The 27,994-nt window shown below is 54.1% G+C and overlaps 1 protein-coding gene across 8 annotated transcripts in view; it reads left to right on the forward strand.

The window, feature by feature from the left end:
- RAP1GAP2 (RAP1 GTPase activating protein 2) overlaps positions 1-27,994 on the forward strand; it is a 79,720-nt gene extending 51,726 nt beyond the window's left edge. For 5 of the 8 annotated variants that reach the window (XM_064467705.1, XM_064467709.1, XM_064467703.1 and 2 more), the window contains 22 exons: positions 5,436-5,471; positions 6,556-6,600; positions 7,213-7,245; positions 7,553-7,762; positions 8,301-8,404; positions 8,856-8,934; positions 9,366-9,419; positions 10,738-10,821; positions 12,132-12,232; positions 12,883-13,012; positions 13,247-13,402; positions 14,125-14,196; positions 14,597-14,683; positions 14,956-15,090; positions 19,147-19,284; positions 19,651-19,769; positions 20,088-20,201; positions 20,724-20,841; positions 21,229-21,355; positions 22,612-22,691; positions 22,918-22,956; positions 23,926-27,994. In XM_064467705.1, the coding sequence (XP_064323775.1) occupies positions 5,436-5,471; positions 6,556-6,600; positions 7,213-7,245; positions 7,553-7,762; positions 8,301-8,404; positions 8,856-8,934; positions 9,366-9,419; positions 10,738-10,821; positions 12,132-12,232; positions 12,883-13,012; positions 13,247-13,402; positions 14,125-14,196; positions 14,597-14,683; positions 14,956-15,090; positions 19,147-19,284; positions 19,651-19,769; positions 20,088-20,201; positions 20,724-20,841; positions 21,229-21,355; positions 22,612-22,691; positions 22,918-22,926 (2,031 nt within the window). In that variant the 3' untranslated portion in view covers positions 22,927-22,956; positions 23,926-27,994. Of the gene's footprint in view, positions 1-1,667; positions 1,833-5,435; positions 5,472-6,555; positions 6,601-7,212; positions 7,246-7,552; positions 7,763-8,300; positions 8,405-8,855; positions 8,935-9,365; positions 9,420-10,737; positions 10,822-12,131; positions 12,233-12,882; positions 13,013-13,246; positions 13,403-14,124; positions 14,197-14,596; positions 14,684-14,955; positions 15,091-19,146; positions 19,285-19,650; positions 19,770-20,087; positions 20,202-20,723; positions 20,842-21,228; positions 21,356-22,611; positions 22,692-22,917; positions 22,957-23,925 lie in introns of those variants that run through there. The other 3 variants (XM_064467704.1, XM_064467707.1, XM_064467710.1) reach the window with 2 other exon arrangements.

Raw genomic sequence — 27,994 nt, forward strand, 5'->3', positions numbered from 1 at the left:
GCGCCTCCAAAGCACACGCTGAGTTTTTTTCTTCATGCATCTCAAAGATGGCCATTCCTTCTCGCATTGCAAGCCGCATTGTTCCATCTCACTGTGGGTGCTGTGGCTGGGCGAGAGGCTGGCAGTGGCTTTGGCTGAGGACGCGCCATGGGACCGGTCTCCACAACAAGGCTGGAGGCTGCTTGTTTCACTGCTGGTTCTTCATTTTTATAATAAATGTAATTAAAGCAATTAAAAGGCGATTACTGACTTGTTCTGCTTTACAGCAGGATTAAAGGGCTCCAGAATCTTTTGCAGATGGCACAGGTTGTCCTTTCAGAAAGGAGAGGCAGAGCTGGGAGTCTGTGGCACGTGGTCCCTCCCTCCATCACTCAGTCCCTGCGGCGCTGGTGATGGCAGAGCTGCTGCGGTGATGGCTGCCTCTGCTGGCACCCTGGCCAGGCAGCAGCAGAAGAGGATCCTTCGTCTTTGCCAGGCTCAGGGAGCTCGAGAAGTGCTAAACAGGAATAGCCCCATTTGTCTTCAGGCCGGGGGCTGTCTGTGGGCCATTGGGTTTTGTTTGTGTGTCCGCTTGTTTGGAGCTTCCCTGTGTCCCTGCTGCCTCTTTGGTCTCAACTGCCGTCAGCTCTTGAAAGGCAGGGGCTGGGTATGTATTTGCTGGCATTTAAGAGACGGAACTGGAGAAGGCTGGGGGAGGAGATGTCAGGGATTAAGGAGTTATCAGCTTGATGAAGGGAAATCTGGGGTGACTTTGTGGTTGGGAGCCAGGGATCTGGTCCTTCTGGAGATGTTGCTCAGTCCCCTGACCATTGCGGTCAGTGCAGGGGATGCTGGGCGGTGGCTCAGCGCTGGTGTAGCTGAACCTCGATGAGATGCTGCGCAGCATGCGTGTGTTGAATCGATATCCTCAGTGTTCATCCTGCTCTGTCCGGCTCTTGGTAGACTTTAAGGTGCTTCCCAGAGACCTCTGCAAGACTTAGTGTCATGAGGAGTGACAAGGGGTAGGTACGGGCAGTGGGAGCAGGGACAGGCATGAGCCCCTGGCAGCTGGGACTGCCTGTGCCTGTGCCCAGCAGTTTTGGCCAAAGCAATTTTGGCCAAAGCAATTGTGTCCTGCCTCCTGCTTGGGCGGTTTTGGGACGAGAAGGCCTTGTTGGTGCTGGTGCTTACTCTGAGGCTCCTGGGTCAGCAGGTTGGGTTGGCCTGAGTTGACTCTGAGAGAATTTAAGGCTGGGATTTGTTCAGGTCCTTTGGAAGGGCTGTGGCTTTTTTGTGCATACAGATTTCCAGCTGGAGAGGTCGGATTTTATGCCTTCTGCCCAGTGCCTTGTTCCTGATGCAGCTCTCCCATGCGAGTGCCCTCCCAAGGGTTGCCACGCATCCCTTGTGGGGCCGTGTATCCTGCCGAGGGGCTGTGCCTCCCGCTGAAGGGCGATGCCTCCCGCTGAGGGGTGATGCATCCCGCCGAGGGGCCGTGCATCCCACTGAGGGGTGATGCACCCTGGCAGGAGCCAAGCAGAGGGCAGGAGTCTGCCTGTCCCCTGCAAACGCTCACCGGCTTCCTGCCCAACCTGTTTGGGGCACTTTACCTCCCAGGGGAGCCACCCTTTGAAATAACAAAGCAGCAGTCCTGCTGCGCCACTGTCTTGGAGAAACATTAACGAAGGGAGGTGTCGGGGCTGGGGAGGGATGGCTGGGCTGGCACTTGGCCGCCGCCACGCTCGCCACGCACCCATGAGGAAGTCTGGTTGTGGCAGCAGCCGTGGCTGTGTGGCTGATGCGGAGAGGGGTGTGATGCCAGGAAGATGATGGATTTCTTACGGGGCCTGCTGGTGAGTTCTGTGCGACCCGTGGTGGTTTGCTGGGGAGGGGTGCTGGGCAGAGCTCTGCCCCACTGTGCTCCATCCTCGGCGGCTCCTGCCTGGCGCAAGGTTTTCTTTCTGGGTCTCATTTTCTTCAGAAACCTTCAAAGCGGGCACTTACTGGCTGCACTGCAGCTTCTGCTCTGAGCCCTCCTCATTCGCAGGTACCTGCTCCCTAAACTCACCCCCTGGGGTGATGGGGTGCTTGAACAGACACTGTGTGCTCCAGTCAGCTCAGCTTCGGACCTGCTCTCTTGCCTGGTGCTGACAGAGAAACCATGTACTTTCCTGTGCTGAAGCACTGGGCTATGACTGTACATCCCCTCTCACGCTGCCAGTGTGGCATGCTCAGTGGTGAGGGGTGAGGGCACGTGAGCAGGAAAGGAATAACAACTATACCGTTTTGGGTTGAGTATTTTGCATTTCTGAGGTCATTAGGACAAGCTACTGGGCAGGTTTGTCCTGCTGAAGGTGACAGAGGAAACGGCTGTCTGCTCTGGTGATGCCTTTGGTTGCATTTGAGAAGCAGGTGTAGGCTTAGTTTGGAGTGGACAGTCTCAGCGACCCAAGCGGGGTGAGCGAAACCTTTCCTGCCTGCCGGGCCCATGGCAGGGGACATTGCTTTCTGCTGGGCATCACAAAGCTGTGATTGTCTCCCCTATAATTACCAAAATATTCGTGGCCCAGTAAACCTTGGCATCAAGTATGCATAAATCCCTAAAGGGTACAGACTGCTGTCTGCTTTATTAAATACATGCATGCATTTTCTGCTGGAACTTGCTTTAGCAGGTGGATCCAGTGCTGCTGTGTGGTTTGCTTCTCTGGGTCTGGCTGCTGGCAGAGTGGGACCTGGAAACTACTTTAATTGACTCAAAGAGCATTTGTCCATTACAGAGGCCTGAAGATAAACCAGAATCTAAATCGAGCTCAAAATAAGGAAAAGCCTTTTTAAAGTGTTCCCAGCTTTGGGCACAGAGCTCTTCTGAGCCCAGGGTTCGCTCTGTCTCCCATAGTTGCAGTAGATTAAAACGGGGCATAGTCTGAAGCTAGAAACATGGCCAGGGCTGCTTCTGAGCCACAGCAGTTCCCACCTGTGTTGGCAGTGTCTTTCCTTGGTCCCAGCTGGTGTCACTGGGGTCACTAGGCTGCTCGTGCTGTAAAACTAACCTTTGCTTGCCACACACATTAATAGAAAATCTCACTGAGGTTTTCCTTTGTTCTTTGATTTTCATTTCATCATCACCTCCTCTGTTTTTTGGTCTTTCGAGAAATTCGGTCTATTCTAAGAGCTCACCAAAACTCATGGGCCCTTCTGCCCCAGATCTCACATTCCTCTTCTGCAAACTGTTTCTGATAGCCGGCAGCATCAGAGCTGCCGATCCCACTTTCTGCTCTCCCTCCTGGGCCAGCACCGTCTGCCATGGCCCCGGCCTCTCCTCTGCCATACGAGCCGTGAGCCCATCTGCCGCGGCTGGAGCATGGCAGGTAGCCGGGAGCAAACAGGTTAGGGGAGAGGAGGGACAGGGCTGCTGCTTCATGTCTCCAGAAAAACTACTTACTAGTTTACTGGGAGTGCCCCAACATTTACAGCCATAGATTAACTAGATAATATATTTTCATGTGCTTAAGAGCAGGAAAAGCCAGACGAGGGATCAGGATCACCCAGCTGAGGTTCAGCGGTTGCTGTGCCGAAGGTGTGACCCCACAGGTGCCCGGCGAGTCGGGAGGCTGGTGCTGGTGGAGCACTGATTTTCCCATAGCTGTGTGTGTTGGTGGGGCCATGTCCCGTGCCCGCTGCTCAGGTCAAACCCGTGTCTGCTACATCTGAACACCATGGCAGGACCAAGTGGGAAAGGCGGCCGGTGCTTGCTGAGCCCCAAAGCAGCTCAGCAGTGCGCTGGCTGCTGCCAGGACTGGGGGCCCTTTGGGCGGCGCAGGTAGATCAGGGCAGGAACAGGGTTCCTGAAGTCCCCCCTTGCCCAAGGGAAAGCACGGCTGAGCAGGACAGATGAGAGGTGGCGATGGTCTCTTCCTGGTCTGGGTTTTTGTTCCTGAGCTCCCTGCATTAAGTGTTTCCGAAGGTGCAGGAGCCGCATGCCCCATGTGCCCCGTGTGCGCTGCAGCGACTTGGGATGCTCGCAGGGCTGCAAAGCCGTGGGGCATCAGCACGGCTGGGGAGGGAGGCAGCAGGCTGCGAGCCAGACAGCAGTGTGCTGGGGGAGCAGGATGAGCTCCCAGGCTGCAGGGTTGGGCTCCTCTCCAGAGGAGCCACACAGGATTTTTAATCAGACCCTGGGGCTCAGCTAATCTCTTTAGTTCATTTGGCAAGTAGGCCATTAACCCCGCACCGGGGCACCCGGCCCTGCCGGCAGTGGCACTGCTGGCGTTTCTGCAGCAGGTGAAAAGCAGAGCTGAGGGCTTACACCTTGCAAGGTAAGGGATGTGGGGAGGGCTGCTGTAAGGTGTCTCATTTGCAAAAGTATTTATTTATTTGCTTTCTTGGATCAATCAGTCTGGGCCTGTTTCATTTCAAAAGGAAAGTTTTTTGCTGCTGGTTTGTGTGCACAGTCCTCCTCCTTCCAGAGGCCCTGCAAAGCAGCAGGAGGACCATGGGGGGCCAGGGCACATGCACCCCATTCCTCTGTTCACAGCAGGACCAGCTCTGCCCCGTGTCCTCAGTAAGCCCCACGCCTGCAGCCCTGCCGGGTGCCCCGTGGCACTTGGCAGCCATCAGGATTTTCTCCCTGCCTGATCCCTGAGATCCAGCACCTGCTGCGCAGAAGCGAGCAGCACATGGCCAGGCATGGCTGCAGCTGGAGCTCTCCTTCCCTTGCTCCTGCCAGGCTGTCCTGTGCCCTGCAGGACAGGACTGCACCCGTGGCTCCGTTGTCCCTTTGGCATCTCTAGCCTGTGTCACCACTGCACAGAGCTGGGAAACACAGACCTTAGAGACCTGAGAAAACACCCAGGGAAAAAAGGGAACCCAAAGAGATTGACCAGCTGATGGTGCCAACACTGCTGTGATTAGAAAAATAAATGACTAAGGAGCCATTGTCAAACTATACACAGAGCAGGCTGGGAAATTGTAGGGGCTGAATGTTATTGGCGGTGGTGAACCGCAGCAGTGAAGCCCGAGCTCTGAATCAGGCTGGACACGAGCTGCCATGGCTGGGGAGTGGGACAAGTGTCCACAGTGTCACTCAGTCCATCTTCTTTTTGGAAACAAAATGCAGAGCAGGAGGAGTTACGGAGGTGGGGAGCCGCCACCGCTCACTGCTCTGTGCGCTGCCCATGGCTCTGGCAGGGGCACTTGGTGTGGGATGGCCACTGGCCCTGGGAGCCCAGGGCGGCTGCGGGGCTCTGTTCCTGCCTGGCTGTGGGCTGGGTGGGACGTCTCGGAGCTACATGCCATCGGTTATGGATAGAGTGTCTTCTTTCTGTTCCTGTGGAGGGCCAGATCCAGAATGCCCAGTATGGGGTAGGGGTTTGGTGTCCCTGCCTGGACATGGCTTGGGCTGGTTCACATCGTGTCTGCTTTAATTGAACAGAAGAATTCCTTCTTTTCTTTTTCAGTCTGCAGAATTCTTCGAAATGCTGGAAAAAATGCAGGTGAGCAGCATGCCAGTAATGCAGGATGTTCCTCACCCAGCAGAGAGGCTGCAAGGACAGAGATCCCACAGCACCTTGTACATTAAACGTGCTGGGAGGCCTTGTATGATCATAACAGGTTTTGAGTTGTTGCTGAAGTCACCAGCGCTGTGTGAGCCCTGCTTAGAGAGGGCACAGCAGGCGCTTCCCAGCTCCAACCGTGCAGAAGAAAGCTGCACAGAAACGCCCCAGTGCTCCTGGGGGAGACCAGTGGTTTTGGCAGCATCTTCCTCCAAGGTTATTCTGCATTGCCCCGAGCAGTTTTGCAAAAGGAGGTTTAGGTGCACATGCTGTGAGACGTGGTCCTGTTGCTCCCTGGTAAAGTCAGCACACCACCGCCTGTCTTCCCAAACTGCAGGCTCTGGTGCAGAGCACGGCTGTGTCAAGCACTGTCTCAGTGCCCCTTGGGTCAGGGCAAGGCATTCTCTTGTCCCACACTAAACTGCATCAGCATCTGCCCAAGGAGGAGGGTCGGGGGACCAGGGTGTCCCCTGGCATGTGCGTTGTCCCTGCAGGAGGGGTGCAGGCAGGTGGTGCTCGCCCCTGATGCCGGGACGCACGATGCTCCCCCAGCAGAGCACAGGCGATTACGAGCAGGGTTTGCTGTCCCCAAGCTCCTGCCTGAGACAGACACTGTGAGACAGCCGGGGCCGTCACCCTGCCACCCGCTGGGGCTGTGTCCCTGCTCTGCAGGAAGGCAGTGCAGGCATCTCCGTTACGAGCCCATCCCAGAGAAATTAAGATGAAGCTAGGGTGGGATATGGGGCATTTTGTGTTTGGTGCTGTGCTGGCCTCACATTTAGACATTTTCAGTGTGGTGTCGCTGTGTCCCAGGTTTTGTCCTACCACATACCCGTCACCCATTTTCACTGTGTTATGACGGGGTCTAATGGCAGCTCTGCCTGTCTTGTCTGTGGCAAAAAAAACCCCTTCTTTAATGCTACTTGTGTCAGAGTGAGTTCTGTGTAGCAAAACACCCTTGTGATTTCATCTGTGTTGTTGAAAATATCTTAATTATTTGTTCTATTTGTTTTGTTCCAAACAGGCACCAAAACTTGAAGAACAGAGGGCTGGAAGCCAAAAACATAAGGTTGGTTGAATTTTGTTTCTTGCATGGTTGTCTTCAAGTGTCCCCCGCCCTTACCTCAGGGCTTTAATGTGTATTGTCAAAGACAGTCACTCAGAGGACTGAATAGGATTTAAATGTTATCTAAAAACAAGGCATTGATTGAATTGCAAAGATGAGAGAGTGGTGCCTGTAAATCCCTAATCCGGCTTTATGTCTAAACCTGTGTATCTCAGCAGTGAGCTGTGTAAAATAGTTGGGTTCTGCTGTAGAGCTGAGAAGCTTACACCGATGGTGGAGACCCCTTTGGAAAAGGGCTTACCTGGCTGCAGTGCTTTTTTACAGACCCAGAGCAGGGAGGGGTTCCCGCACCATGTCCCAGGGTCTCAGCTGGGCTGGCACGGTGCTGGTCCACCAGCCACGGGCAGTGTGTGGCACCGCTCCTGGGGCTTGCGCCCATCGCCACGCACGGCAGCCTTGCCCAGTATGAGCATCACACAGGGCATGGGCGTGGGAGGGACCTGTGCAGCGGGCGGCTGAACGCGGTCCCCGGCTTGAATGTGCAGGGCTATGATCTTAAGGGATGGTTGGTGGGGAACAGATGGTCACACGTGGTGTTTTGATTCCTTTTTCCAGGAAGACTACATCCCGTACCCCAGCATTGATGAGGTGGGTGCTCTGGACCACCCTGAGTGCCTTCAGGGGAATGCATTTCCAAAATTGCTGATAACAGGGGAACTGACAGAGGGCCTGTTTCTGAGGGGAGCTGCACAAAACATGTTTCCCCTCCCCACCTTTGTGGTTTCTGTTTTTACTTGGGAGCATATCCCCTCTTCCAGGAGGGAGGGGCTGAATTTGCCTCATATGGTGCTGGGGCAGGGGACTGCTGCAGGGAGGGGCAGTGGGGTGACAAGCCCCTACAGCCCACATCCACACCCCATCCCGCCTGACCCCTCACGGGCACATATCCCTGCAGATCCTAGAGAAGGGCAGCCCGTACCCACTGATCATCCTGCCCCAGTTTGGGGGATACTGGATCGAAGACCCGGAAAACCTCGGTACACCCACCTCGTCCGACAGCAGCATCTGCGAGGAGGAGGAGGAGAACCTCAGCCCCAGCACCTATGGCTACAAGCTGGAGTGCAAAGGAGAGGCCAGAGCCTACAGGAAACATTTCCTGGGGAAGGTGGGTGCCCCTGCTGCAGGGGACGAGCAGTTGGCTGAAAATTGCACCACCCCCCCAGGAAAAAAAGAAATTCTAAAATTGTGAGCAAAATGGGCAAATTTTGCAACTTCCCTCTCTGCAAGGAGAGGAGGAGACTGGCGGGTTAACCATGCGCAGAGCCTTTGCCCCCAGCCCCTGCACCTGGCAGGGCCCCCCCCGGACACCGGCTGGGCCTACCGGCTCTGAGCCTGCCCTGTCTGCGGGGGCCAGGGGCTCGGGGGACCCAGCACGGCAGCCGCCCCTGCCTGCCCTCTTGCTCACAGTCTTGTAATCCTCTTTCTCCCTCTGAACAAAGCTGAGAGCAGAGTGCTAAAGTCCACGGGCAGAGGGATTAAAGCCTCGGTCCCGGTGAGGAGCGGGTGCATGTGTGTGTCCCCGAGGGGTGGGAGGGTGTTGGGGTGGCAGGCGAGTCCTCTGTTTGTGGCCAGAGCAGGGGGCAGTGCCCTTGCCATCATCGAGCTGCCTCCCCCACTGCTAACACACTGTTTTCTATTTTTAGGATCATTTAAATTTTTATTGTACAGCCAGCAGTCTTGGAAATCTGATCCTTTCTATTAAGTGTGAAGAGGCAGATGGCACGGAATATTTAAGGATTATACTCAGGTATGGGGGGAAAAAAAAAGGAAAGCTTTGTTTAACAAAATATTTTCTCCCTGGGAGTCCCTTGTTTTGTTTCTACTGTAAATGCTAGAGCTGGGCTGGCAACATGCAGGATGTTGCACACGGTGGAGCTTGGGGTGGGACGGGAAGCAGCGGCATCATCCTTTTGCTGTTTCACATCTATCACCATCCCTCTGTAAGCTGTCAAGACCCAGAGTGTCTGAACCATTGTGTCATTTCCCTCCAAACTATGAATATTTTAAGAACTGCTGAGACGAGAAGACAAATCAAGTGTTTGCTTACTAACCAGGCCCAATAAATTTGGCAGAACATTGTTTCCCAACAGCCGGTGGGGCGTCGCTACGTGCATGCCACAGGGCTGGTGAGCCGGGGGCTGCAGCCAGTGCCTCTTTGCCTTAGACAGTCCCTGATGGCTGCTCGTTTCTTTTGCTAGGTCCAAAGTGAAGACGTTGCATGAAAGGATCCCCCTGGCAGGATTTAGCAAGCTCCCTAGTATCCCCCAGATTGCAAAGGTAAGATGCCAGGCTGGGCTGGGATAACTGCAGCAAAGCTCATGCTGCTGCGCCTTGGGCAGTGTTGGGCAGCAGCCCCTGGGCTCTCAGGCCCAGGGGCGCTTGGCGGGTGGTGGTATGCGCTGGCCTCACTGTTCATTTCCCACTGATCCTGGGCAGGTCACTAGTTGATATCTGGGGGAAGAGGTGAGGAGGTGGCAGCACCTTTGACCCATGGAGAGACCTGGGAGTTGCATCCTCAGTCGGGTGCTGGCCAGGCCACAGGGCATCCCAATGAGAGGATGAGAAATGGGGAGCTCCTGCAATTGGCGGCAGGATTTGGCTCCTTTCTGAGACATTCACAGCCTTGCCATGGAGTTTCAGCAGGACAGGGGTGTCTGTTCTGTGTGCCCAGGGACCCAGTACTGACTGCTCTTTCCGCTTGCCCACAGGCCTTCTGCGATGATGCCTCTGGGCTGAAGTTTAACCCGGTTCTGTACCCCAAGGTGAGGTAACTTACCCCAAGTCGGTTGTGTATTAGGCAGAGAAGGTCAGACAGAGTTATTTCTTCCCTTTTCTCCAAGACCCAATGGCTATTTTGATACAGAGGATGGGTGTTTGTACTGCATCTTTCTAGCTCTCTACCCTTGTACCTGCCTGCAAAGGGGCTGTGAGCAGTGCAGCGGTGGCGTGCCATGCGTGCGCGGGCAGCGGGTCAGCTAACGGCCATCTGATGGCGTGTGCATGCCATCGACTCGGTCTGTCAACCGGCCACCAAGGATTGATGACACTTTGGTATTAATCTGCCCTCAGATTATGGGGAAGGAAGGAAAGGCGACTGTCTGTGGGGTGTAAAACCAACCTGGGTCTTGGTTTGATGCCTTAAGGTTTGCTTGAAACCCGGTGAGACGGGTTGAGGCTGTGCTTGAGAAACTGTGCAATAAGAGTTGCAGAGGCGGGTGGGTCATTGCGGGGGATGGAGTGTTTTAATCCAAGTGGCAATCCCCACTGGTGACAGCCTGGAACTGACTCATTACCCGCTCCAGGATCACTCCTCCTGTGTGCTCTTGTGCTGCCATAGAGACCCACTCCTGGGAAGTTACAAAGCAAATCCATCATTTTCAAGTACCTTTTATGTGGGAGACCTTTTCTGTGGCAGGCACAGCAGTTAAGTTGTAAGACAGTTTCACCACCCTTTGATGTAGCCAGGGCCAAACTGATTTCATTCATCCTTTGTCATTATTGGTGTTGCTGTCAAGCCCTTGTCTGGAAGTTTGAGAACAGCCGATGCCCAGTTGAAGGCGAACATCTCTGACAGGGTCCCCACAGAGTGAGGCTGGGACCCTAGAGCTGGGGTGCTGTGACAACTGCTGTTATCTGCAACCAAAGGGCCCCAAACTTCCCCTGGAAAACCTGTGAGAGTTTGGTGCTCCCCATGCCCCCCTCCACACCTGGGCGCTGGGGCCGCAGCTTGTGCCCGCCCGAAGCCCACGGGCACCCAGGTGGACTCTCAGCGGCGGAGGCTGCGGGGATGCTGATAATAAAAACTGGGGACACTATTGAAAGCCTTGTTTAATTATGTGGAAATTTAGCTTCTGCTCCCTTCCCGCTCCCTCGGGCGCTGCCCTGCCACTGCCGTTCCCCGCTGCAGCTCTGGCAGGCTGTCCCCGCTGCCCACCACGAGGAGCCGTATCGCAGGCCGTGGCGAGCGCGCCAAGCCGAGCCGTGGGCCCGGCCAGCAGCGTGCGCCAAGCAGGGTTTGCTCTTCTGGATGTCGTGTTTTGAACTACCAAATGAAATAATTTGTATTTTGTTTTACTGCAGGCATCCCAGATGATAGTGTCTTATGATGAACATGAGGTCAACAACACATTCAAGTTCGGTGTGATCTATCAGAAGTTCAGGCAGGTGAGTTATCCCTGTGCTGTTCCCATGGAGCACATCCACGCTTGCCAGAGCCCTGCGTTTTGCAAATGTGGGACCCCTGGAGCTGAAATTCAGCCCTGCAGTTCATTCTGTCACGTGCAACACATTGTGTTACTGGGTGTCCTCACTAATAATGCATTTCTTATTGCTCAGATGTTTCCCTGACTCATTAAAAAATGATGTGACTGAAAGAATTCAGTATGGAAATCAGCCCACAAGCTGCTGTAGGGAAAAGTGGATGTGAAAATGGATTTTAGCAGGCATGGTATTTTAATCAGATATATGTTTAGACAGTGTAACGGTTACATTTGTCTTGGAGGACTGTGGGCTATGAAGATGTGTGTTTGCTAAAAATGCTGTCATTAGCCAAGGAACTCCGGATGGGGAACACAGAGCAGCTGAGTCTTATAACTCACCAAAGATTATTCTGACAGGCACTCTAATTATCTTTACATACTGCATTTTATTTTGGATTGAGTAACTCATGCAAGCCCATAATTAAGGTCTCATTGTTTTGAAATATAGCGCACGGATGATTAAGACTTGGATTTTCCAATGAAGGATTAATTTGCATTTTGGTATTTCCTGTACGTTATCCTAAAGTCTGCTGCTTTTGGTCAGAAGTCACCCTCAGCAGCCTTACCTTTGGGTACCTTGGTGGCTGGGTGGGCTGTGACTGGCCCACGGCCGGTGCCCGTGGCCGAGCGTGGTGGTGCCAGCTGGGGGGCAGAGGCAGGAGCAGCCTGCGGCTGTGCGTGGCACCCTAGGGATGAGGTGCTGGTCGTGGCCCCGGGGGGGTGCATCTGGGGCAGGAGGTGGCAGGACATGGGTGGGCAGGGAGGGGTGGCCTCAGCAGAAGCTGCTGTTAGAGCTGGGACAGGACAGGTTCATTTCTCTGTTGCTGTGGCACTTTTGTTGATAGCAAGGTTTGATTTTAAGAAGATGCTCAGAGCAGGGTGACAAGCAGAAGGCGCATTTCAAAGGGACCTTTCACGTTAGTGGTGCCCGAGGTCGGTGTGTCCATAGCATCGGTAGCACGACAGAGGAGCGCTGGGGGGTCCCCGAGGGCGCAGGGTTGTCCCAGTGTGTGGCTGCCACTCGGGGTGGTGGCTTTGGCCGTGCATGGGGGCCTCTGCAGCTCCCTCACACCGTCACTGTGGTGGTGGAGCCATGGCCAGATCTTCCTCGTTCAGCTGGGAGCTGGCTTGGCAGGTGCTGCACAGCCCAGACGGGCTGGCTGCTGGAAGCAGGCAGGGCTGGGGCTCTCAGAAGATGTGCCCTGTGTTTTGTAGACCCAAGAGGAGGAGTTGTTTGGCAATAATGAAGAGAGCACTGCCTTCAAGAACTTCTTAAGTTTTCTAGGGGACACCATAACACTCCAGGACTTCAAAGGGTGAGTTAAATAAAAGGAATGATTTTACAAACACATTTAACGAGAGACCATGTCGTATGTAAAAATATCTACCATGCGAGAACAGAATTCATCTCACTCATGAGCGGGATGTACAGAGCAGAAGCAAATATAGCTTTGGCTTGTTTTTCAAAGCTGGGGGAGTTTTCAAAAAAAAATTGGAGCTGCCAAGAGAGAAAAACTTCCTTTCCTGCAGTTTTGAGGTTGTGAGAAAATCTGGCTATAAATGAAAGGAGCTTCATATGGAAACGTGCCCTGTCTGGTGTTGCGGGCTCAGTCACGGTGCAGGCAGAGACCCCCCCAGTGCTGGTGAGGGCCGTGGGCTGGCAGGCGCAGGCAGCCCACCGCGGCAGCGCTCGGCACCGCCGGTCCCGTGGCTGGCACCCACGGCTGCGGTCAGCTCTGGCTGACTGGCACGGCTCTGCCGCACACCCTGAATTTCAGGCCGCTGACAATGATGCTTAGCTATAATACATGACGCACGGTTTGTTCTTTCCTGTTTGCTTGCTACTAGATAGAGATAAATGAGCTGGTTTGTTCTGTCACCGTGTCCCCTGACAGCCGCCGGCGGTGTCTGCTAAGCTTTCAATTAATGTTTCTTCATTTCTCCCCGACTTTCCCTTCGTCTCCAGTTTTCGAGGAGGTCTGGATGTCAGCCACGGGCAGACGGGAGCAGAGTCTGTGTACACGGTGTTCAGGGACAGGGAGATAATGTTTCACGTCTCTACGAAGCTGCCTTTTACCGAAGGAGATACACAGCAAGTAAGAGAGATGAGCTTCCTTGCACAGAAGTGTCTGAGCCGGGATGCGCTGGCGCTGCCCTGCCCAGTGCCACCAGCCCCAGTGCCGTGATGTCCTCAGCTGGTGGGCAGCGGTGCGGGCAGCGGTGCGTGGCTCCCTGGCATGCGGCAGCCCGTGCGCCCGGAGCTGAGGTTTGCTCCCGAGGGAGCTGAGCCACCTGGCTTTACCAACCAAACACTTTCCCTTCCTGCTTAGCTCCAGAGGAAGAGGCACATTGGCAATGACATTGTGGCAATTATCTTCCAAGAAGAGAACACGCCGTTTGTCCCAGACATGATCGCCTCCAACTTCTTGCACGCCTACATTGTCGTGCAGGTGGAAAACCCCGAGGCAGATAACGCGGTGTACAAGGTGAGGCCAGCCTCAACTTGCACGTGCTGATTTTTGCTTTGGCATCTCTGGCTGAGGTCTGGGGGCGGCTGCCCAGTGGCTGCACTGCCTGTCTGCTCAGTGACACAGTCAGTATTATGCCTAACTGGAGTAAGCATGTGTATATTAAACATGCACATATATATACGCACACATATATTTATCTATGCACTATTACATAGTGTGTACGTATACATACATATGTGTATAGAATATATGTATGTATAATAGCATGCTCATTTACTAAAGATTTTTGATGCTACTCAGTTTTGAATAAGCCTCAGAACAGCTCATACTCATCTAACGCATCGCTCAAGCGCAGGTAGCGTAAACCCTGTTATCTCTCTGTTTTCTATTAAAAGATTCAGTAAGACATAATTTTTCAAACTGAAAGCATATTGCTTACAACCACAAATGAAACAGAATTCATGGGAAGTAAATGTAAAAAGCTGATCATGGTTAACCTCTCGTGAAAGCAGGAGTGATGACTGGGGAGGGGTGGGGAGGAGCGGCCTCTCCGGCAGGGTGAGGGCTCTGGGATGCCCCTTGGCTCTTAGGCCCTGGGGCACCTCGGCTGGGCTGAGCTGAGCTGGGCTGGGGAGAGCATCGCCTGCCCCGCGCCTGCTGCCCTCCAGGCGAGGGATGTTTGCGCTGGGGGCTGCCCTGCTGCACCCACAGGAATAATGTTTCTCTTGGCTCCGCAGGTGTCCGTCACAGCCCGGGAAGATGTCCCCTCCTTTGGCCCACCCCTGCCGAGCCCGCCAGTATTTCAGAAAGTAAGAGATGGGACGGGAAATATGTTCCAAGCCATAAAAAATAATAAAAATCTGTGTGTACGTCTGAGATGTTTCCAAACACACTTGCTTAGGGAAAACATGACTTCTGGAATTTATATGTATTTATTTTGATTTCTAGTGAGGCCCATGGGGTTTATGGTAGGGCGGGAGGCTGTGCACCATCGCACAGCATAACCTGTGCAAGGCGGCAGCTGCAGCTCTGTGTCAGTGTGGGGGTGACAGCCACCCCTGAGCCCACCTGGGGTCTTCCACTAATGCTCCCACATCTGGAGGGGGCTGCAGGGTGGTGTGAGCTCGGGTTTTGGGTCGGTACAGCACTGGTACCAGAGGTATGCGGAGTCTTTGATTGGTGTTTTCCACCCTGCCTCTCTCCCCCCAGAGCCCTGAGTTCCGGGAGTTCCTGCTGACCAAGCTCATCAACGCCGAGAACGCCTGCTGCAAGTCGGACAAGTTTGCAAAGCTGGAGGTGACGCTGCGCACCCGTCCCTGCCCAGGCTGCGGTGGGCGCAGGGAGGCTCTCAGCATTCCTCCTCAAAGCCATGTTTCCCCGGCTGAGCTGGGTCAGCCCTTGCAGGGACAAGTGATCAAAGTGTGCACGTGTCTCGGTGCACTTGGTGGCCATGGTGTCCCGTGGGGTTCCTGGTGACCTTGGTGGGGGGACGAGCCAGCTGTCCCGCAGGTTGGTGCCGCTGCCCCCTCCCTTGGGGCCCCTGGCTGAGCCTGTTCTTGTTCCCCCAGGACCGGACGCGGGCAGCCTTGTTGGACAACCTTCATGACGAGCTCCACGGGCACACGCAGACCATGCTGGGGCTGGGGCCTGAGGAGGACAAGCTGGAGAATGGGGGTCACGGAGGCTTTCTGGAGTCTTTCAAGGTAAAGCCCTGTCCCTTGCCAACAGCAGAGTTAAAACGCATCCAGGGCTGGCAAAGCACATTTTAGTGGAAGATGTGGATGAGTGGTGTTGGGGCATGAGAGATGTCCCCTGAGAGCAGGGAGGCAGGAGGAGGTAGGAGCTCGCCATCACCAGAGCCCGCTCAGCCAGTGGCCACCCGCGCTGGTCCAAGCAGGAGCAGGCGCAGGTTGACGTGGCTGTGGCGTTGGCAAGTGCCACCATCAGGGTGACCTCTCCAGAGCCCTGGAGCACCTCCTCTCCTGCCAGCCTGCTCTGGCATTTGCCGTGTCTCCGAAGGGGTCTCGGTCCAGGACCAGCACCCTGGTGCGGGCTGTGCCTGCAGTTGGGCTCTGCTGCTGCAGGGCAAGTCCTGCTCGTGTCCCCGGGCTGCTGGCGGCCCCGCCGTGCCACCCAGGCTGCGGGATGGGGCTGGGGAGGAGGACGACTGAGGGCAGCTGCCGCAGCAAGTGGGTGGGAGGTGGTGGTTGTGTTAAATGGGAGGCACGATGAGAGGTGCTGGGTGTGGAGAGGGGAAACAGTGCTGGGTGTCTGCTGGGAGGACTGGGGGTGTAAGGGGAGAGAAGGGAGAGTGGGTTGGCAGAAAAGAGGTGAGGAGAAAAAGAAATGAAGTAAAATGAGGTGGATGAAACTGAGCAACTGTTGGAGGTAGGGACAGTGACCAGCTGGGGGGCGTCCCTCTAAATGGAGGGGCAGCAATAGAGTCTTGGGGATGAGTTGTTGCCAGAAGTCTCTGGAGAGGCTCCCCTGTGCAGTGGTGGGGAGGCAGCTGGCAAGGGCTGGCACATGTAAATCCGGGCTGCACTCACAGGTGGGGGTTCAATGGAACCACCAAACCAGGGCTTCGTGTCCCTGCTATGGGTGACGCCTGTGGGCGTGCTTCAGCCTGTGCAGCTCCCCGTGCCTCTCCTCATCCTGCTCCTGGCACATCGGCTCTGCCGGGCAAAGGCCATTTTAGCTGTATCTGCAGCAGGGACAGGTGCTGGTGCGGGGTGGCTGTCACCATCCCGGGCAGGGGAGCTGCACCGGGCAGCAGCTGTAGGGAGACAGCACCTGCAGTTACCTTATAGGCACAGTTTTCTGTATGGTATAGAGGGACAGGCGCTGGCAGGAGATGAGTCACCTCATCCTGCACCCGACGGCTGCAGAGGAGGGGTGAGCAGCACCCTGGCCCCCACTACGGGGGGGGGTGGAGGCTCAGGTGTGCCCTGCTTAGCTATGAGATGTGTTGCAGAAATTGAGATGCTGGGCAGTCACACCACAGTGTTCACTTCAGGGTCTGAGAAGCTGATGTTAAATAATAATTTTTTGGCATGCTTTTTGTATACGAGAAAGTGTACTTTGCTCTCTTGGCATTGCAGGGTGTGCTGGGGCAGGTGGTGAGTTCTGCGGTCTGGGCTGGGCTGCGCTTGCCCGGCCGCCTCGGGACCGCGCTGCTGGGCTGCATCCTAGCTTATGTCCTCCACCGTGCGCTGTCAGAGTAAATGGGAGGGAGGAGAGACGGCAAATAAGAGGGCTGGAAGGGTGCAAGACCTGATCCCCACGGTTTCTTTTTGCCTGGTGTTTCACACCTGTGACCCAGCCTGCAGCCCTTTCCTCCCCAGCTGGGAGATGTGGGGACCAGCCGCTCCGAGGAAAGCGGAGGTTTTTTTCTGCTGGGCTCTGAGCAAGCGAGATGGGTGCCTTTTCCTCCCCACCATGGGGAGAGGAGCCACTGGCCAGCCCTGCCTGGGAGGGGTTGCTGGGATGCCCTGCAGAGCTCTGCAGCCTCGGCAGCCACAGGCAGGAACCTTCCTGCCTGCCTGGCACGAGCGCCTGCCGGCGCTAATGGCAGCAAAGCAAGCAACTGCTTATTTTTATTTGCAAACACTGTCAAATTTTGTTCTGAATTGCTGACCCTAATAAATCAGGTCTGATGGACTCTTGCTTGGTGTTTGTTACTGAATGGGCAGGAGGGGACTGTGCGGGTTGTTGGGTGGCCACCGTCCCCAGCATGTTCTGGGGGTTCGGTGAGAGCTCAGGGCTGCGGTTCCTGCTAACCGTGGTGCAGGTCTGCCTGCAGCTCAGTAACCCCCGGAGCCAGCAGCAAACTGGTGCCTGTGCACCACTGATATGGTGCCAGGCACCTCCAGAAATCTGGCCCTTGATGGCTTGTTTCCTCCAAAATCTCTTTACCTTGAGCTGGGATTCAAGGGGACAGAGGAGCGGTAGCCAGGGCGCGGCGGGTGGTGCAGCAGCAATTCAAAGGGAATAGCTGTGAAAAAGAACTTTCCTGTGATTGGCACGCTGTCATCACAGTCCGGTTTGGGCTCCCATTACTATGGGGACTACAGGAATTAGAATATGAGTATGGATTTTTTTTTTTTAACTTGTGCATTTCACTGCTGCTTTTCATAGTGTGTGCCAGACTTTCGAAAGATCTCATGGTCATATTTGTAAGTGCTTGGGACAACAACTGAGAGGAGACTTTAAAAACAGCTTGGGTCCTGTTTAAGCACCGGAAAAGTGTTCAGATCTACAGGTCTTTGCCCCCCACATGCGCAGCTCTGCTTGCAACAGCTGGAGCCAAAACAGATTACAGCAGTCCTCTTCCCCTGCTTGTGCTGCCGACGTTCGCAGAGCCCAGCTGTGGGCCCTTTCCCGGGGGATGTGGAGAGCTCCGCAGGGGCTGCGAGTCCCGTCGTGTCCGGACCTGACACATCTCTGGGTTCTGCTGCGGAGGCGGGTTGGACTCGGCACCTCTGCTCTGTGCCCGGGTGAGGCGTGCCTTGCGCCCTCAGTGCGTGGAGCTCTGGCAGTGCTCCGGCTCTCCAGGACAGCCAGCGGGAACGAGGCTTTGTGCTGGGTGTCTTGCTCCTGTAAAAACCAGCCAGTGCCAGAACGGACACAGATGTTTCCGGGCAGCTGGGAACAGGCTGTGGTTTGCTGAGCGAGCGAGGTCTAAGGCTGTGTGGGAAATGCAGCCCTCAGCCTGGGCTGGGAGGGGGCCATGGGCGCTTTGGCCGAGGGGCTGGGTTGCAGGAGGGGTCTGGTGCAGCAGCAGCGGTGGTCGCTGGTTTGCTGCACCCAGCAGTGGGGGTGCAGCAGCAGAGGCCACGGCAGGCTGCAGCGCTGGCACAGAGCACGGCAGGCCTGGGCACAGCTGGGCTCTCGGGTGGAAGCTGTGCCCAGACCCAGCGATGTGGCCCAGGTGAGGGTGGTCTGGAGGAAAGTGTGCCTGGAGCTCTGGAGAGTGGGACTGATGTGAAAAGAGTGAGGGAAGGGGGCTGCTTGGTCTGGAGAAATGAAGACCAAAGGGAGCAGAGAGGGTCTGTGACCACGCCGTGGCTGCTGCAGGGACGATGCTGCGCAGCTCATCTGTGGGTCCGTTACAGGGGTGACTGCGCCAAACCGGCAGCAGAAGATGTTCAGGCTAAACATATTTTTCAGGCATAAGCATGCTGAAGTACAGAAGTACTTTTGTGAAGAGGCTGTGAAGTCGCCAGCTCTGGGGATGTTTCGGGGCAGGTTGGAGAGGTCTGTCAGCACGCAGGAGAGGTGCAGGCAGGGCAGGAGTCTCCTCGCAGGACCCATCGTCTCTGAGTCCAGGGAGAATCACAGCAGGGTGTGCACATCCAGACACTGGCTTATGACGCTGCTGTGGTCACCACATTCTTGCTGAGGGGATTGGGAGGTCGGCCAGGTGTCGCAGAGGAGGCAGGGCTCTGGGGCTCATGTCTGCCGCTCCTGGTCCCGTAGCTGCAGTCTTTGGCCCTTGCACCAGGCATCATGGGGGGAAAACCTGACCTTGTCCTGGCTATGTGGTTCCCCGAGGCGTGGCTCAGCCTCAGGCTGTGCGGAGCAATGGCTGCTGCTGTTACTGGTGGGATTGTTGTTGGTGTGCGCTGGCTCTCGGGGAGAAGGACCAGGCAGGTCACGTTCCAGTGTGCCTGGAGAGGGACCCGGGGCTCGGGAGGGGGTTTGGGGTCAGCACCCCGCAGGGTGGTGATGACCTGCTCTCCCCTGTCCCCTCGCTGCAGAGAGCCATCCGGGTGCGCAGCCACTCCATGGAGACGATGGTGGGCAGCCAGAAGAAGCACCACGGCGGCGGCATCCCGGGCAGCCTCAGTGGGGGCATCGCCCACAACAGCGGCGAGGTGACCAAGACCACCTTCTCAGTGAGTGCAGCCATGTGTCACACTGTCCCTCTGTCCATCCCTCCCTCTCGAGCCTGGCACGACACTGCACTGACGTCGTCTGGCAGTCCCCTGCGCAGGCAGCGAATGTAAGGGCAAGGAAAAGATTTGAGCAGAGCATGATTTTATGAGTGATGTGTAGAAGTTGGGTTTGTTTTGTGGAAGAATGGAAAACTAACTTCCTGGGGTTTTCAGCCCCAAAGTACAAAGGAGATATAAAAGAAATTCTGGCATTACGTGTTTTCTAGATGCGCAGGCTGAGAATTATGGGCAACATAATTCCTCATAGCCTTATGAGTTTCTAGGAAGGGCCTTTGCTCTCCAACCTGGACTGTTCTGTGCTTTCAGCCTCCTGTACCAGCAGCTGCCGCCAAGAACCAGTCCAGGAGCCCCATCAAGCGCCGTTCGGGGCTGTTCCCTCGCCTGCACACGGGGTCTGAGAGCCAGGCGGAGAGCAGGTCAAGGTGGTAAGTTTGACATCACCCTGGTCGCTAGGGTTAAAAGCCCCTGTTGTGTGTTAAATGAGAGAAGCTGTTGGTGGGTGCTGGAGACCTTGCCTGGGGTGCAGCCTACACTTTCCACACAAGCCAGCAATGAGAGCTGCTTTTGCCATATTTGAGGGAATGGTGCCTTGGATCCCTTCCCTCTCTTTTAAATCGAAGTGGTGGTATCCAGAGAGTGTCTGTTACTCTTACAGTTTAGCATTTGGTGTTAGGGAGTATAATTTGACCATCCTTTTAAAGTCTCTTGTATCACTCATGCAACCTGTCTTTTTGTGCCCTTAGTGACAGTGTTTCTGGAGCCCAGAAGACACCAGATTTGGGACATTCTTCTCAAGAGATGAAATCTGAAACCTCGTCCAACCCCAGCTCCCCTGAAATATGCCCCAACAAAGACAGGTGAGCCAGGAGGAGCCCCATCCTCCTCCGACCATAGCTCAAGTCACCCTGTAGCTGACAGACCATCCGGGACTTTGTCAGACAAAACTGTCTCCAGGTTTTACTACAAATAAGTTTGATATTAAGGGAGGGAAAAAAAAAATTCTGGTGATTCATGAGCACAGCTCCTTTATGGTCTGAAAATAGTTGTCTTTAAAAAGAAGAGCAAAGAGTGGTATTTGACAGAAGTTGCCCAAACCCTCACGGCACGGGAGCTGGAGAGGCCCATGTGCCTGTCCCTCCCTGCCACCGGGGAGTCAGCCTGACCCACACGTTAATGGTGGTGTCACCGACCAGCTGCTTTATCCTATGCTCTTGGAAATGGTTATTTACCAAAACACCCTGCTGGCTTTGTCCCTATGCCAGCTGCTTTGCTCTGGAGCTGCACAGGAGGGTTCGTCCCCGCTGTCATAGCCTGAAGGACACAGCTTTCTGAGTGACCATCATGTGCTCTCTGTTTTGTTTCGCCTCTCTTCTTCCTAGGCCGTTTATTAAGCTGAAAGAGAATGGGAGGTCAAACATCTCCCGTTCTTCCTCAAGCACCAGCAGCTTCAGCAGCACGGCAGGGGAGAGCGAGACCCTGGAGGAGTACGACAGCGTGGTAGGCACCAAACCCGCCCCGTGGCGCGCTTGAGCTCAGGACCCTGCAGCTCCGCGTGCCCCTTGGCTTCCTGCTGCCTCTGGTGGTCTCAGTGCAGGGGGGTAGTGCCCTGCCGCCACCCCAGGTGCTGCTTCTTTGCTGACATCGAGGGGTGTGGGGAGGAGGAGGGTTGGGGTGCCTGGTGGGACACCCCAGTGAGCCTTGGCGTGCACTGGGACAGTGCTCGGCACACCAGGGCCAGGAGGTTGCTCTGTCAGGAGGAGCTCTCCCATAAGCAGGCACACCATGGGGCTCTGATGAGCAGGGGTGTATTGAGGAATCAGGAGGGCCTGGGGAGAAAAGCCGGCTGCACAAGAGAAAGCCGTGTCCCGGTCTCTCCCCACGCAGGGAAGCCAGCCGTCTACAGCATCGCCATTCAAGCAGGATGTGTTTGTGTACAGCGCCTTGCCTGGCAGCGAGAGCCCAAGCGTGGGGGCAGCGGCCACCCCCGTGATCATGAGCAGGAGCCCCACAGGTGGGTCACGGAGCTGTGGGAGGGCTTGGAGGGGAGGCACTGGCTCTGCCTTTGCTCCTGGAGCCCCTGGACACCCCCGGGGTCCTGCAGCGATGGGTGGGGATGGAGTCTGTAGCTCTGCGTCGAAGTCCCCTCCCCAGCCTCACCTGGGCGGCAAGCGGCTGCTGAAGGTGATGGGGCAAAGCAGCTGCTGTGCTCACCCTGGCAGGACTGGCATCCTGAGGGATGTGGGGCAAGCCCTCGTTCCTCCTGAAACCCCGATCCCGACAGGGCTGTTCTGGAGAGGTGGCTCCACGTGCTTTATTCCTGTTTTTCCATAGGGAATTTGTTTCCCTTCTGAATTAGAGCACAGAAGTGGCTTTTGCCGTGGCTTTGTTTCCTCCCTTCTCCCCTGACAGATGTGCAGTAGTCGTGGAAGCTCCCCTTCTCCAAGGACTAAGCCATGACTCACAAATTATTTGATAAACAAGCAGCTTCCCTCGGTCTTGGCTCCATTGCCCCTGCTGCTAACTCACGCTGCCACCGACTCCATCTGTTTCAGTCGGACGATTTGCAAAATGAGGTGCAACTGAATGGGGTAAAAGCAGCAGAAATGGCCCTTCGTTGGTGCATCTTGCGGTGACGGCACCGGTGACAGCGCGGTGGTGCTGGGGCTGGGGGATGTCTGCAGTGCTCACCCCTCACCCGCAGATCACCGCAGTTTAATTTCCTCGTGCAGCAGCGCACCTGCTGGAAGGCACCACGATCCGAATGGAAATGCACGTTATAAACTTAGGAGCTGTTTGTGAAACGGCCTGGGAGGCACAAACCTACCCTAACAGCTCCGTAATTGGGAACAACGTGGGGGAAAGCTGGGCTGCAGAGTGCGGGCTTGCTGGCTTTTTGTATCTCAGCACCCCACAGGTCCTCCTCCTTATTTCATTAGCAATTTTCTGAACTATTAAACCAGCCCCTTTTAATGTTTAAAGTGTTTATTTTGTATTTTTCCTGCCAAGAACATGGAAATCCACCCATACATTATACGGATCAGTCATTTCTTGTAGCCTTTTCAGTGGCATTTCCAGTAGAAAGACTGTGAAATGTAATTAAGCCTCAATTTATTCCGTCAAAAACATTTAATGTACAGATTTTGCCAAACGTTCAGCCAAGACAGACAAAATATTGGTAGCACTTGTGACAGTCTATTGAAGCCACTTCAGCAAATATTTTTGTTCACAGATTATTATTTTTCTTCTTTGCTTTTCCGCTCCCTCCAGCAGATATAAAGAACAGAAACTCTCCAAGGTCGAGCCTGAAGTTTCGCTTTGACAAGCTCAGCCACGGCAGCTCCAGCACGGTAGGTGCCGGTGGCTCTCACCGGGCGAGACGCTGCGTGGCCGCATCCTGCCCTGCCCGGCTGCAGTCATGCAGCGCTGGTGGCGCGGGGGTCCGGGCTCTGGGGAGGCTGCAAAGCAGGAGGCAGAGCCCGCAGGGGCAGGTAATGAGGGAGGAGAAGGAGAGGGGATTTCATGACTTCTTGCCCCTTCATTTGCAACCCAACCCATATTCTGTTTTTCATTTAGAGCCACTAGCAGGAAGAAGAAGTCATGAACTTGTAAAAGGTGAGTGTTTGTAATATGGTGGTGTGCAAAATGACTTCTCACATCTGTGGTAAAGTGTGTGTAACTGACGTTGGCTAATTGCACTGTTTATTATTAAATATGTGATCAATAATATATCTTTAAGCATTCTAAATGCTTTTGTAAGACGAGGGCAGAGCTGAGTGAGAAAAACCATAGAAGTTAGTGACAGACAGGTCTGTGCCCGTCGGTGCGGGTCTGTAGCTTTACGTGTTCCTTTCGGAGTGTTCGCACAGCGCTTCTGCCACCTGCTCTCGGGGACCATGTGCCACAGCCCAGTAGGTTTCATTTTTTCTCAGTTAACCACCTTGTGAAATGCTTGTGCCCGTCTCTGCAGGGAGGATGAAGTTTGCTACGCTTTGCTCTGAGCGCTGTGGGTGGAAAAGCAGATCAGGTCTCCTTACTCTTTCCAAAAACCAGATGGAAACAGTCAATTTGTGAGCTGGCTTTTATGGGCAGAGGTGAAGGGAGTGCGGTGTCATTAGCCTGGGTGCTCAGTGGCTGGGGGACTTTCTGTCCAAAGGCATAGCTTTTGCCCAGGTGCAGGGCTACCAGCACGAGCAGGTACTTTCACGCGGGAGGCATTTGCAAACCACAAGGAATTTATTTACTGGTTTTCTCACAGGCTCCAGTTCCTAGAGTCTTTCTGTGTCATGAAAAAGGTGTTTTCATTAAGAAGTTCCTAGCTGAGCAGAAGAGCCAATAAAACGTAAAATGAGAGGAATTTCCATTTCTGAAATCATGGGTCTCAAGAAGCTGTGATTTTTAGCCCCTTACTGAGTTTCCTCCTCTCGTGGCCCCAGGGGTGGCCCGTGGCTTGGAGTCTCAGGGATGGGCACTGCCTCAGGTTCGGCTCCCTCCCTGGGACTAGCGCTTCATAGCCATCACTGCAGGAGTGAGAGTATGCTCCTTCCACAGCCTCTGACACTTTTATCCTTTTCTTCTTTGTAGAGAATTTTTATTTCAACAAAGGGAAAACTCTTCAACATCCCGTGGGAAAATGCACACCCCGGCCGTGGGCAGCGAGGTGCCCTCACCTCCCGGCTCCACCTCTGCGCCGGGAAGAAGCTCTCATCTTGCCGCGATCTCTGCCCTGACAGGGACCCAGCCACCTTCCCACCGGGTGAACCCCTTGCCAGCAAATCCCCCGTGCCCCTCCGTCTGCGCCGCGGGAGGAGATCGTCTCCACCCACCTGGCACACGCGTGTGGCTGGGGACCACGTCCCCTCCGTGGTGCCGTGATGTGTCGCCCCATGAGTGCCTGTGCGTGCTATGGCTGGTAGGTACCGGGCAGGCACCATCAATCCCCCCTCCTGGCTCATCTGCCAGCTCCTCTCAGGCAGAGGGGACGCAGGATGGACCCCTTGTGCAGTTTGGGTGCCTCCATACTTTATTTGCAGCTATCAGTGGGGAAAGAGGCAGGTTTTGTTTTTTGGAAAGGTAAACGGTCAGGGCAAAATTAGGTGTGTGCTTGGCCCAGGGGCAGTTCCCAGCCCCATCGTTTGCCATCCCCCTTCTCTGTTTGGCAAGGACGGGGCAAAATTTCCCCCCGTGGTGCTGCTGGGGCGGCTCTTACTGGCGCGGGGCGGCGGGGGCTGCAGCAGCTCACCACCCGCCCCGCTGCTGCTGCTCCCCCTCCAGCTTGCTACCCATGTTGCAAAACTTTTAGGGAAGATTCAGCCTCTTATTTCATACTTCTGTAGTTCCTGCACAAGAGGAAGATGCCTGAATCGGTCCCAGGGAAGCAGAGCCAGTGACCGGGGCCAACTCATCCTCTCTCTGCAGCTGGGGAAATAGTTTATATGGCCTCCGTGCTTTCTCCCTGCCTGAAACTCAGCACAGGCCTGGAAAAGACTAACCAAAGCTAAAGCTGTAGTATGTCTAAATGCCAGAGCTGGTACTCAGAGTAAATTTACCCTGTGGGCCCTGCTTTACACTATGGGTTGGATTGCCAGGCAAGCAAATGCGTAAAACTCCTGTGATTTGGATGGCATTAGGCTGCTCCACCCCGGGCAAAATCTGTCCCTCTGCTTTTGAATGTGCTTTTGTTTGTTTTGAAAGAAAAGAATTATGAATTCTGCAAGGTGACTTCCCTGTGATGCCCTTTTCCAAAAAATACCTCTCTCAACATGCCAAGAAATCCTTTTGCTCTTTTATGGAACTATGCCTAAAGTTTACTGACGTCTGTCCATGGATTTCACACTGTGTATAGATTTCCCTTATCAGTTTTTTGAAAGATACACTGCAGTGCTGCAGAGATGCTCCCTCCTCCCCTTTACCACAGTCTGTGACCTTTGCAAAACCCCCCATTCAATCTCAAGTGAAAGCAATTCTCTGAGTTCGTGATTCCTCATGAAAACAGAACTTTGAGTGCCAAAGTTAACTTTACACAGTTGGCGCTCCAAGGGGCACAGAAGTATCTGACTGTGAATTTTAGGAGATGTTTGCAGGATCGCATACCTAGAAGCAGCCCCGGGCAGCCGCCGCAGCGGGGATTCCCAGGGCCACCCGCCTGGGTCTGCGGCTGCTCCCCGGGGATGCACCTCTCTGTGGGGGCAAGATACCAAACCACCACCTCCCCTCCTCTCTGTCACCTACCCCGGCACAGAGCAAAGCTGAGCCAAGCCAATCCGAACCGGCTCTGCTAACTGAGGCTCTGCACGGTACTGACAACCTTACTGTTCAGTTCATATAGGTGCTCCCACTCGTGCATGTAATTTATCCATTTGAAAAGAAAGAGCTGTAGCCCTAATGGGAGAGGAACCAGATTAAAGGAGGAAAACACATGGAAAAGATGGAGAACAGTTTCACGTGCACTAAGTGCGCTGTGTAGGACTAGTAAATACCAGTAGCCACCAGTGGCGACACTCCCTTCTGCTTTCAGTGAGTTGCATTTAAATAAAGTTTAAATATTGAGGTTTTCTTTGAAAGAGGAAAAGCACGGTGTGCTTGGCCCGGTCCGTAGCTAGCTCTAGATGTCTCAGGTTCCACATACTTTGCTGTTCAGCACTTCTGCCTGACAATGCTTTGGTAGCACTTTCAAACCCATCCCCAGTTCTTCCTCTTAGAAGCTTTTGGTCTGTTTTTCTTATGCTGCGCAGAGAAATACTGACTGGTGCGATGACTTGCTTTGAGGGTCTGTACTTGGTTTTGCTTTCTTTCCCTGAGAAATTGCTTGAGTCTATAGACGTTGTCATTCGCATGGGTGTTGATCTCCATGAGATCTTTCAGCAGAAGATGCAGTGGCTACTGTCAGCTGGGTTGTACTTTTTTTTTTTTAACTTGAAACTGTGACTTTCCTTTTTGACCTAGATTGGTTTGTAGAATTATTTGAATGGGATTAACAGGCAGGCAGGACAGTGTGAAGCTTCAGGGAGAAAAATGCGGTGTGTTGGACTTGTCTTTCCCCGTGCCAGCCTGCTGGAACGGCAGCGGGGCCCAGAGCCACGGTCTGGCACAAGGTTTGCCAGCAGTTCCTGTGTGCTCTGGGACATTTTCAACAGCATTCCTCATGACGGGTTGTAAAAACCTACTGCAAAGTCCTTAACAGCAACTGGGCTTTTGAAGCTCCTGTCCTAGCCAGGCTCTAGCGTGGTTTCTGCCCACCTGCACTGCTTTGCAGCTGGGTGCGTGGCGTGCTCCTTTCAGCCCCTGATTCGTGCCATAGGAGTGCTGGGGACTGACCAGCAGTTGAGCTAAACCTCGGAGGCATTTGCACTTCCAGCAGTGGGTGAAGGTGTTCCTGTATATATATTGCAAAATGTTTTGTGCTTGTAAGTGACACACATGCACACACACATATATATACACGTATATAAAAGGGATTTTTTATATATATATCGATAAAAGCAAGGATCCTTACTGACACTAAAATTATTGGGCAGTGCATTTTCCTTTGTGATCCCCGCTGTTTCCATTCACATAATTTCTACCAGACTCGGAAGTGACTTTGCACAGGGAGCAGAAGGGGCTCAGAAACGGTGCTGAGGGAGGGCTGGGGGAGCCCCCGGCTTCGTGGAGAGGTCTCTCCTGTCATGGGGGTTGCTCCCCTTCTCACCGGGGTTTCAGTCCCCCCGTGCTCCTGCTGCACCCTGGCTGCTGCTTGGCTTGGACTAGTTCATGACCTTGGTGAGAGGTAGAGGCAGGTCAGGTCCAGGTCCACCTCCCCAGCACCGATGCTGCAGGCTCTGAGTCCTCTCCCTCCGCCAGCACCTCCTGTGTTAGCCCTGGGAACTGGCTTGCAGCTGCCGAGAGCTGGCAGTGAGCTGATTCTCTGGGCTTTTATTCAGGAAAGCACTTAGCATGTACTTGCATCCTCTTGAAATCCCACAAAGTCAAGCACAGGATTACACTTAAGCACAACATGAAAGTGCTTTTTATCTGAGTGAAAAGGGGGGATCCTAAGCACAAACTCAGTTTCCTTCCAGAGTTTTGAGGGTCTTCAGGAATGGCGGATGAAGGGGCCAGACTTAATCGCTGGCATGAATGGGCTTGTTAACGTGGGCTGAGGTTTCTCAGCTGTCTTCGGCTTGACTGCAAGAGGTGCTTAGCACCGAGAACTGCTTTTAAAACCAGCGGTTGCTCAGAGCTCAGCACCTCCCCAGATCGCACCTTGCACTCATGTTGCTTTGCTGATGTTCCAAATTCTGTTCCACTAGAGCTGGCAGAGTCTGTCATTCCTCAGTCCTAGAGCATGCTTTCATTATGTTTTAATGAATGTAGCACTGCGTATATCCTGCAAAGGGAAATGCTGAATTTATATCATTAGAATGTGAAAAGAGTTTATAGAGTGAAAATAAATCTTGAAGAAATGTATCTGACAAAATTTATTTTTTATGTAGAGAGGCGGTGCTTTGTAGTTCCTGGTGGCCTATGTCTGTTGTAAATAATGTACATTTAATTTATTGCTATGGTAGCAGATTGTATTTGTTATGTATAAAACTAAAGGTTCACAAATGTATATTTTGTTGCTTAACCGTGTCTTTGCAAAATTCACAATAAATAACATATTTTGTGTCCA

This window comes from Phalacrocorax carbo, chromosome 17 (genome assembly GCF_963921805.1).
Source record: "Phalacrocorax carbo chromosome 17, bPhaCar2.1, whole genome shotgun sequence".
In the NCBI taxonomy this organism is placed as follows: domain Eukaryota; kingdom Metazoa; phylum Chordata; class Aves; order Suliformes; family Phalacrocoracidae; genus Phalacrocorax; species Phalacrocorax carbo.